This window comes from Lampetra fluviatilis, chromosome 75 (assembly GCF_964198595.1).
Source record: "Lampetra fluviatilis chromosome 75, kcLamFluv1.1, whole genome shotgun sequence".
Classification (NCBI taxonomy): domain Eukaryota; kingdom Metazoa; phylum Chordata; class Hyperoartia; order Petromyzontiformes; family Petromyzontidae; genus Lampetra; species Lampetra fluviatilis.
Genome location: NC_136349.1, coordinates 328,412 through 339,846, shown reverse-complemented (window position 1 = coordinate 339,846; position 11,435 = coordinate 328,412). Strand labels below are relative to the sequence as shown.

General features: G+C 50.5%; 1 protein-coding gene across 1 annotated transcript; it reads left to right on the top strand.

Annotated features, from left to right (window-relative positions):
* The first annotated feature begins 894 nt into the window (after positions 1-894).
* Positions 895-8,709, top strand: LOC144953360 (uncharacterized). Its single transcript, XM_078883922.1, has 3 exons — positions 895-910; positions 5,037-5,198; positions 8,552-8,709. The coding sequence occupies exons 1-3, from the start codon at positions 895-897 to the stop codon at positions 8,707-8,709; spliced, it is 336 nt and encodes a 111-aa protein (XP_078740048.1).
* Positions 8,710-11,435: the final 2,726 nt, after the last annotated feature.

Here is an 11,435-nt window from a genome sequence, read left to right as displayed (position 1 = left end):
GAATACAATCAGTTAAGATCCGAAATGGTTTATTACGTCCTTCCAATGATTGCTGAGCCAGAATTCATCTTCTCGGTTGAAATTGTCTCTGTGTTTGTATATGTGGATCGCCTCATGGACGAATCTCTCATGGTAGCCGGATGGCTTCTCCAAGACAGAGGTTCTCTGCAAGCCATCCGGCTACCATGAGAGAATGGATTCTTTGCTCCACTGCAAGCCTCCTAGTCTCCCATTAACATTCCTTCCCTTTATTTATTCTGACCTCACTTCCTCCCTTTGATCCTGCATAATGCATGGCCATAGTGACTTTAAACCCCTCGCCAGACCCCCTACACATTTCACAAGTAATACTAATCGCATTTCTGCATTTGCCATAAATATGCTAAATTCCTCTTGATATGCAAATTATTTTATCAAGACGCTCTTCGCCCCTCCATCCCAACAAAAATAGTCGCTTCAATCCTGGGGCGTTCCATTCAGATTCTGTCTCCTTGACAGACCTGTTCTTCACTTGAAGACGGCTACTTGCGTTGTGGCCGAAACGTCGTGAGAATTATTGTATTATGTTTTATTTTTATTATTTTATTAAATTCTTTCTACGTGACTTTACCGAAAGAACCAAGAAGAAAAAAGTGTACAGTGTATTAGTGTGTAGTAGTAAATAGTAGTGTATAGTGTAGTAGTGTGTAGTAGTATATAGTAGTGCATAGTGTAGTAGTGTGTAGTAGTATATAGTAGTGTATAGTGTAGTAGTGTGTAGTAGTATATAGTAGTGTATAGTGTAGTATATAGTAGTGTAAAGTGCAGTGTGTACATGTGAGGACGTGGAACTAATCGCACTGTGTAACCCCCCACACAGAGGACGAGTCAATCAACTGGTGTGAGGTTGGCGTCATGGCAGCCGGAGGAGGTAAGCGATAACATCACCACGCCTCCACGTGATCGCTGGTGTTGTGATCCTGCTGTGTGCATCACACACAGCAACATACACAACATTACACACAACCTAACACAGCATCACACAGCATCACACACAGCAAAACAACCCCTTACCTCCTCGTGGTGCCAGACGGGCAACGCTGTCGTGGGCAGTGCCGTAGGGGGAGGGCGAATTCTGTTTGGCTTTTTGTCGCATGGCGTTTGCAACCATCACAGCGGCTAAATGGGGGCTCTGGACGGGTGCGAGGGGCTGGTGACCCCTCCATCTTCAATTAATTAACACTGAACCACGTTTAAATCTCAAATTAATAAGCTTGTGCTAGAGGTCTCGGGGGGACAGGCGTCTATGACCCCATGAGACTGAATCCTTACCCTCGGGCTCGTCCAGAAACAACAAAAAACCACTACGTGTGGCCACGTAGAATGTTCGAAAGCTCTCTGCAGAGGAGAGGCTGCCACTCCTCTGTCGGGAGCTGGACTGGTACTGCCTGGATCTCTGTGGTATTCAGATGGTCCGATGGACCGGCTCTGGCTCCTGCCACCATGAGGGGTGGACAGTTCTCTACTCAGGGAAGGAGACTGCCAAGCAACAGGGTGTGGCTCTTCTTCTGAATAAAAGAATAAAGGGGGTGTGGGAGTTTGGCGTGATGAGTGGGAAGCTGTAAGCCCCAGGCTCCTCTGGGCTCGCCTTCCAATCAACCAGAGGCGAGGAGTGGTGGTAGTGGTTACTTATGCCCCCACCGATGAGTCAGATGCCTTCTATGACCTCCTGTCACAGGTGCTCGCTAAAGTAGCCCCTCGGGATAGTTATCTTTTTGGGTGACTTCAATGCCCGAGTTGGTCATGATGCTGGCACCTGGTCTGGAGTTATTGGAAGGTATGGGCCGGATCAGCTCAATACCAACGGTAGGAAGTTGCTAGATTTTTGTGCAGCCCATGGGCTTGTAATTACCAACACGCTGTTCCGGCAGAGGCACATCCACACTACATCATGGATGCATGCCGGGCCGAAGCAAGAACATCTGCTGGACTACATAGTGACGGAACAGCAGATGCGGGCCCATGTCCTTGACACCAGGACCTACGGTGGAGCTGATCTGCAAACTGACCATCAACTTGTCATATGTAAGATGCGCCTGCCATTCTTCCACTCCGTTGGTGGGTGTAAACCCAGGACCCCATTCAAACCTAAGATGGCCTGGTCTCAGCTAGCTGATGAAAGTTGCAAGCGAGAATTTAATCATCGCTTGCAGCTGGGGTTGCCATCGTCCCCCACTCCTCCTGATCTCGAGGGGAAATGGGCAAGGTTTAGGACTGTGGCTCATGTAGTTGCAATGGCTGCTTTAGGTCCATGGTCCAGACCTCCCCAGATACCCTGGCTGACAGAGGAGGTGTTCAAGATGGCTGAGAAAAAGCAACAGGCCCACTCTCATCGGCTCCAGCATCCCACATCAGAGAATGAGGAGGCTTACCGTAGCCTTCGCTCAGAGGTTCGGAGAGCCGTGAGGTGCTGCAAGGATGGGTGGTGGTCGCGGGTTGCTGAGGAGATGGAGTCTGCCTCAGTGGCCCGCGATCACATATCGCTCTTTAATTCCATCAAAAAAGTAACCCGCAGCACCACACCTTTTACCATCATTAGGGGAAAGAACTGTGATCCAATTTCCGACCCCCAGGAACAGGTTTGTAGATTTGTTGAGCATTTCTGTAAGGTCCTGAGGAAGGGGAAATCCCTCACCCAGGAAAACAACATGGGACAAAGTGGGGATGACCCTGCCGAGGCAGCAGTGTCTCAAATATTGGAGGAAGAAGTCATCCCCTGTGAGTGGCTGGCTGAGGTGCCATCTGTTGAGGAAGTACTGGAGGCGATCCAGAGTCTGAGACCAGGAAAGGCACCGGGCAGAGATGATCTCCCAAGCGAAATGCTGAGGGACGGTGGCATATGTGCACATACTACCCTACATCACATGACATGATAACAATAGTCTGGACCACTGGACGGGTTCTGCATGATTGGAACAATGCCCTGGTGGTCCCCCTCTTTAAGAAGGGGGACCGCACAGACTGTAACACCTACAGGGGCATCTCACTCCTCAGTGTGCCGAGAAAGGTCCTGGCAAGGATTATTCAACATCGCCTTGCTAGGCACACTGAGGAGAGGCTTGCAGAGCCCCAATGCGGTATCAGGAATGGGCGATCCTGCACATATGCCATATATTCTGTCCGTCTGCAACAGTAGAGGTGTAGGGAGTTCCAACAATACCTACATCTTTGCTTTTATGACTTGGTCAAGGCTTATGATACCATCAGTAGGCTTGGGCTCTGGGTTGTTCTTTGTGCTTTCGGAGTCCCTGAGCCTTTGCTCACAATCATTAAGGACGTTTATGATGGTGAGCGGGCCCGGATAAAACTACGTGGCCGGGAGTCAGAGCCATTCCCTGTACACTTTGGGTGCGACAGGGATGTCCTCTGGCTCCCACATTATTTAACATCTATTTTGACCACGTAGTTTGTGAAGCCTTCAATGGCTGTACTGGAGGAATTTCCATCTGGTGCAGATACAATGGGAGGCTGATCGATGCCCGGGTGCGGTCAAGGGATGGCTTCCTATTGCTCCACCATGTGACGTATGCTGATGATCTGGTGATAACTGCTCACTCAGAGGAGGAGTTGGAGGCACTGCTGTTGAACCTGGAGCTTGCCACTAATCATCAGCCCCACCAAAACTAAGCACCTGCCTGGGCATTTTGTACCATCGGACAATCCACCCCCACAACTCCCAATTGGTGATGGGGCAGTTGTGGCGAGAGTGGAGAGTTTCCCATACCTGGGCAGTGTGCTCATGACCTGCTGCGGTTTAACAGCAGAGGTCTCACTCCGAATCAGTCGAGCAGCATTATCTTTTCATCAGTTGCGTAACACTGTGTGGATGCTACCTGGTCTCTCACTCCGCACAAAGCTCCAGGTCTTCTCGGCCACGGTCATTCCTTCCCTTCTCTACGGTTGCGAATTCGTGGACCCCCCCTTCGCCGGTTAGAAACATTTATGCTGGCCTGCCTACGATCCATCCTGGGTTTAACCAGGCTGGATTGTGTGAGGAGCTCACAAATCCTTGAAAGATCTGGACAAAGTCCCATCGATTAGCTCCTTCGGCAGGCAAAACTGCGTTAGCTGGGCCATGTAGCCCGCATGCCCAGCCACCGCATGCCAAAACAGCTTTTGTTCTGTTGGATCGAGGGGGCTAAATGGGCGCGGCACGGGCTAGGGAAGAGATGGAGTGATGTGGTACAGGAGGATGTGGAGACTTGCCGATAACTGGAGGCTCATGAAGGAGGCTACTGGGCAGTTGGAGGCAGTCACCCTCCAACAACAATGGAGGGCGGAGGAGCGATGCTCACAACAACGAGCGGAGAACCTGGTAGCTATAGCACAGCAAGTTGGCACAGTAGGGGGCACAGGTGGTGCATCAGCCAGTCGTCTCAGTCAGTCGACCCGTGGAAGCTGGGTCTGCCCCGTGACCTGCCAGCGGGCGTTCGACACTTCACGTGGCCTCAAGGTGCACACAGCCTTGCACAAGCGTCGTGGTATTGTCACCGCCACTTCGTGGCGAATAGCGGTCGTTGTTGTTGTTGTTGTTGATGCTGTGTTAGGCTGTGTGTGATGCTGTGTGATGCTTTGTATGATGCTGTATGTATTGCTGTGTGTGAGGCTGTGTGATGCTGTGTGTGATGTTGTGTTCGGCTGTCTGTGATGCTGTCTGTGATGTTGTGTGATGCTGTGTGATGCTGTGTGTGATGTTATGTGTGATGCTGTTTGAGCCTGGGTGTGATGCTGTGTGAGGCTGTTTGAGCCTGGGTGTGATGCTGTGTGATGCTGTGTGTGATGCTGTTTGAGGCTGTCTGTGATGCTGTATGATCCTGTGTGTGATGCTGTGTGATGCTGTCTGATGCTGTGTGATGGTGACGCTGCTGCGACGCCATGCATCCACGTGTTCGTTTGTGTCACGGTGTTGTTACCATCGTTGTTGTTGTGGGCTAGCCTCCTCCCTCCTCACTGTTGTTATTGTTGTTGTTGCCATGCTTGTTGTTGTTGTGAGCCAGTGGGCGCCGTTGCTCTGGCCCCAGTGGCAATAGGAGCCGCGGGCTTCGGCGCTGGAGGGATCGCCGCTGGAGGGATCGCGGCCAAGGCCATGGCCTTGGCCGCGGCCGCCAACGGAGGTGGGGTGGCGGCCGGAGGGATCGTGGCCGCGCTGCAGGCCGTCGGTACGGAGGCAGGGCCTCGGCTCGGAGGGCATCTGGCCAGGGCTGTTGTCAGGGTGACAAGGGCTGTGATTTAGTAGCGAGTCGAGGAGACGCAGAGACAAAGACACTCTTGATTAGCCTATAGCAGGGCTGTAGCGGAAAGTGCTGTTGTAGTAGCGAGTACTCCCAGTTAGCCTATTGCAGGGCTGTTAGGGGGCAAGTGCTTTGATTAGTAGCGAGTAAAGGAGACACAGAGACAAATGTACTTCCGGGTAGCCTCTAGCAGGACGTAGCCTTGCCTGCCGTAAGAGCTCACCGATGGAACTTTGTCCAGATATTTCAAGGTGTTGGAGCTCCTCACACAATCCAGCCTGGTTAAACCCAGAATGGATCATAGGCAGGCCAGTGTGAATGTTTCTAACTGGCGAAGATGTTCCACTAGGGGTGGTGCACGTTTTGCAAGTGAAGGGAAAGGAGGGCAATCACCAGATCATCGGCATACATAACATGGTTGCCCAATAGGGACCCATCCCTCGACCGTACCCTTGCACCAGATGGAGATCCTCCAGTACAGCCATGGAGGCTTCTTGAATTACGTATTCAAAACGATGTTAAATAATGTGCACCCTAAGGTGAACAAGAAATGGCTCTGACTCCCAGCTTTATCCGGGCCTGCCCACCATCATGAAGGTCCTTAATGATTTTGAGCAGAAAGTTAGGGACCCCAAAAACATGAAGAACAACCAAGAGCCCAGGCCTATTGATGGTATCATAGGCATTGGCCAGATCAATAAAGCAGAGATGTAGGTCCTGTTGGAATTCCCTAAACCTCTGCTGTAGAAAACGGATAGAAAATATGGAATCTGTACAGGACCACCCTTACCCAAAACCACATTGGAGCTCTGCAAGCCTCTCAGCGTGCCTGGCAAGACGATGTTGAATAATCCTTGCCAGGACTTGTTTTGGTATACTGAAGAGGGAGATGCCCCTGTAGTTGTTACAGTCTGTGCGGTTCCTCTTCCTAACGAGGGGGACCACCTTTCAATCCTGTAGAAGCCATCTAGTGATTTCAAGTAGGGTGGTCTGCAGAGAAACGCCACATTTCTTCACAATTTTGCTTGGGAGATCATCTCTTCCCAGTACTTTTTCTGGTTTTAGACTCTGGATCGCCTTCTGTACTTCCTCAAAACATGGCACCTCAGGTAGCCACTCACAGGGGGTGACTACTTTCCAATATTTGAGGCAAAGCAGGCTCGGCAGGTTCATACTCACTTTGCCCCATGATGTTTTTGGACTGAGGGATTGTTCATCCCACAGGATCTAACAGAAATGTTCAGCAAACGTGCAAACGTGTTCCTGCTAGTCAGAGATCAGATCACTGTTCATTCCCTTCAGGATAGTTATAGGAGTGGTACTGCAAGTTAGTTTTTGATGGAGTCAAAGAGTGATTTATGATCACAGGCTACTGAGGCAGATTTCACCTCCTCAACAACCCACGATCACCACTCATCCTTGCAGCGTCACACAGCCGTCCAAACCTCCGAGTGAAGGCTGCGGTAAGCCTCCTCATTCTCCAACGTGGGATGCTGTAGGCGGTGGGCATGGGCCTTTTGCTTTTTCATAAGCCAGACAGAACACCTCCTCCATCAGCCAGGGTCTCTAGGGAGGTCTGGACTATGTACCCTAAGCAGCTATTTCAGCTGCATGAACCACAGTCCTAAACCTCACCTATTTCCCCTCGGCATCAAGAGGAAGGGGGGACAATGCAAACCCCAGCTGCAAGCATTGATTAAGTTCTCGCTTCTAACTTGCATCAGCTAGCTGAGACCAGGTCACTGTGGGTTTGAATAAGGTCCTAGATGTACACCCACCACCGGAGTGGAAGAATGGCAGGCGTATCTAACAGATGACAACCCGAAGGTTAGTGGGGAGATCAGCTCCACGGTAGGTCCTGGAGTCAAGGACATGGGCTCGCATCCGTTGTTCCGTCACTATGTAGTCCAGTAGATGTTCTTGATTGGACCTGACATGCATCCATGATGTTGTGTGGATGCGCCGATGCCAGAGTAGCGTATTGGTAATTACAAGCACATGGACTGTACGCAAGTCTAGCAGCCCCCTACCGTTGTTATTGAGCTGATCTGGCCCATGCCTTTCAATCACTCCAGCCCAGGTGTCATTCGGGCATTAAAGTCACCCAACAAGATAACTCTAGCCCGAGTGGCCAATTTAGATAGCACCTGTGACAGGAGGTTATTGAAGGTATCTGAATCATCAGCCATGCCTGCATCCCTACACTGATGTTCATCTTCGGTGGGAGTATAAATAACTACCACCACCATTCCTCACCTCTTCTTGTTGGGAAGGCGAGCGCACAGTAGCCTGGAGATTACAGCTTCCCACACCTCACTGCCACGCTCCCACACCCCTTCAAACTGTTTAGCAGTCTCCTGCCCTGAGTAGAATACTACCACCCCTCAAGGTGACTGGAACCAGAGCCAATACACTGGACTTCCTGAATGCCGTAGAGATCCAGGCAGTGCCTGTACAGCTCCTGACAGAGGAGTAGCAGCCTCTCCTTCGGAGTGAGCATTCAAACATTCCACGTGGCCACCCGCAGTGGCTGTTTTTATCGTTTCTTGAGGAACCCTGAGGGTGCCGGGATCAGTCTCCTGGCTCCACCAAAGGGGTTTTGGTCACGAGACGTCATAGACAACAATCCTCTCTGACACAAGCCTGGTGCTTGAATTGAAGGTGGATGGGTTACCAGCCCCTCGCACCAGTCCAGAGTTCCCATTGGCTGCTGTGGTGGCTACAAGCGCCATAAGGGGGTATAGCCAAATTTAGAATTATCCGTTCCCCCATGGCGTTACTCACCACAGCGTTACCGTCCGGCACAGAGGAGGTAGGGGATTGTTTTGCGAGACTTCTCATACACTCAGAGACGCATACAAATGTCCCCAAGGTAGCTTCTAGTAGGGCAATAGGGGAAAGTGCTGTTAGTAATAGCGAATACAGTAGACACAGAGACAACCGTACCCCCAGGTAGCCTCTAGCAGGGCTGTACGGGGGCAAGGGCTGTCAGTAGCCGCGACTAGAGTAGACACTAATCATGTTGTAAAGACAAGTTCTGGCTAATGTACACACTCAGAGACACATACACAGGTCCCCCAGGTAACCTCTGGATTGCTGCAGTTGCGAGATGTTAACCACCCACCCCTTCCCTCCTTCTCTCACCTCTCCCCACTCCTCTCTTCTCCCTTCCTCCCCTCATCCTCCCTCTCCAACCTCCACCCTTCCCCCCCCCCCACGTCTCTCTCCCACCTTGCGCCCCTTTCTCCCCCCTGCCCCTCCCCTCTCCCTGGCCCCTGTAGGAGCGGCTGGGCTGGGTCCTGCAGCTCAGGCTGTCGTGGGGATTGCAGGGGCAGCCATCACCAAGGTTGCGGTGGGCGTCTCGAACCTGTGTAGAAAGAAGGAGAAGGGCAGTGAGATGGTGGTGGGGGGGAGGGCAGCGCTGAAAGGGCAGCGCTGAGAGGGCAGCGCTGAGAGGGCAGTGTGCGCGCTCAGCATGGCTGGCTAAAAGTGCGAGGATTCACAAACCTCTCATTGGCACGGTCGGCTACGGTTCGGCAGCTGCTACTCTGCCTTCTCCTGCCTCTCATCCTCTCCTTCCTCTCATTCCTCTCCTGTCTCTCCCAGATTTAGTCGGTCTAGATGGTCTCGACCGTCTAGATGGTCTAGACGGTCTACTTGGTCGAGACGGTCTAGTCGGTCTAAGACGGTGAAGACAGTCTAGATGGTGTAGACCATCTCGTTGATCTAGACGGGGTAGATGGTCTAGACAATATAGACGGTGTAGACGGTCTAGAGAGTCTAGACAATGTAGATGGTTAGCCGGTCTAGACGGTCTCGTTGGTCTAGAAAGTCTCGTTGGTCTAGACAATGTAGATAGTCTAACACAGTATAGACGGTCTAGAGAGTATAGTTGGTCTAGAGAGTCGAGATGTTCTAGATGTTCTAGATGGTCTAGATGGTGTAGATGGTGTAGATGGTCTAGACAATGTAGATAGTCTAACACAGTATTGACGGTCTAGAGAGTCGAGATGTTCTAGATGGTCTAGATGGTGTAAATGGTCTAGTTGGTCTAGATGGTCTAGACGGTTTAGTTGGTGTAGACGGTCTAGATGGTTTAGACAGTGTCGATGGTCTAGTTGGTCTAGATGGTGTAGATGGTCTAGATGTTCTCGTCAATGAAGAGGGTCTTCGTTGGTGAAGATTGTCTAGGTGGTCTAGACGGTGTTAGTGCTGAGTGCTGCACTGTAGTGTGGGAGTTTGGTTCTTCATCATCGTGGTCTTGGGGCCCGGCTGAAAAAGAAAAGCTGTGTTCACTTTACTCAGTTACTCTCTCAATAAAATGTATTCACAACGACGACGCCTGTGTGTGTGAGTAAATGTGAGCGTGTGTGAGTGTGTGTGAGCTTGTATCTACCTGTGTGTGTACCTGTATGTGTGTTTGAGTGGGTGAGTGTTGTTGAGGGATGGCTCCCTATTGCTCAACCATGTTATATATATGCCGATAACACTAGTCAACACACTTTTTCTGGCATAAGGTATTCCAACGGTTTTAAGGTAATTTTGAAGTGCTGATTCCAAATCTGTTTTTTGTCTATCACATCAGGTTTTTGAGATATCAAATATTGCATTTTCAATAAAAACTGCAGAAGAAAAATATAAAATAAATGTGGATATCTACATAAAATGATATTATAAACACACTATCCTAAATATACAGCACCATATTTTAACACTAAAGCAGTCACTGACTCGCAACAACTTGCAATCATAAGTGACCGAGTTAATTTCGGGTTAAATCAATGAAAATGGGGTATGCCGATAGCATAAAAATGATGTGATAGAGCAAATCTGAGATCAGAATTGGAATCAGCACCCTGAAATTAGTCTAAAACAGCTGCAAAAGTCCAGGCCAGAAAAACATGTTTTTTTTGTTGACCAGTGTAATCTGGTGATTGCTGATCACTCAGAAGAGGAGTTGGAGGCGCAGCTGCTGAACCTGAAGCGTGCCACTAAGAGGTGGAACCTTACCATCAGCCCCACCAAAACTAAGCACCTGCCTGGGTATTTTGTACTATGAGACACTCCACCCCGAAAACTCCGAATTAGAGATGGGGCAGTTGTGGAGATAGTGGAGAGTTTCTCATACCTGGGCAGTTTGCTCCTGACCAGCTCCGATTTGACAGCAGAGGTTGCACTCCGAATCAGTTGAGCGGCAATATCTTTTCATCGGTTGCATAACATTGTATTGAAGCTACCTGGTCTGTCGCTCCAACATGAAGCTTCAGGTCTTTTTGGCTCCGGTTATGCCCTCCCTTTGTCTACGCTTGCGAAACGTGGATCCCCTAATCGAAAATCTTTGCCGAGAGAAAGGTTTAGGCTAGTCTGCTATGATCCGTTCTGGGTTTAACCAGGCTGGATTCTGTGAGGAGCTCACCCGTCCTTGAAAAACCTGGACAAAGTCCTTTCGTTGTCTGGGTCATGTAGCCCGCATATCTAGCCATGGCACGGGCTAGATAAGAGATGGAGTGATGTGGTACAAGAGGACGTAAAGCTGAGTGGACTTGCCAATGACTGTTATTAGCGGTGTCAAGATCGGCCTCTGGAAGAGGCCGATCTTGACACCGCTAATGGGCAATTGTAGGAAATCGCCCTCTAGTAACAACGGAGAGCAAAGAAACAACGCTCACAACAATGAGCGGAATGCCGTGCGGATAAAGCGCAGCAAGTGGGCACAGTTTGGGGCACATGTGGTGCATCAGCCAGTCATCTTGGTCATCTCAGTCAGTCGACCCGTGGCACCTGGGTCTGCGCCGTGACCTTCTGCCAGCGGGCATTCGACACTTCACGATTCCTCAAGGTGCACATGGCCTGGCACAAGCGTCGTGGTGACGTCACCACAACTTAGTGGCGAATGACGGTTGTTATTGTTGTATCTGTGTGTTTTAGGAGTGGTAGTGTAGCGGTTAGCACGCTCCGCTTCGAAAATGGCGACCTGGATTTGATTCCCGCTCATGGCCGACACCAGTGACGATTATCGTAACCGGTTCTGGGCCTCCCCTTGCTCGACTCAGCCTCAAATTAGTACCTGGTCCGTTGCGTGAAAATATCGCCACTGGGGAGACAAAGGCGACTGGGCGTGATGCAGGCCATCCACCCCCTCGTGTGCCGTTCTGGCCTTCATAG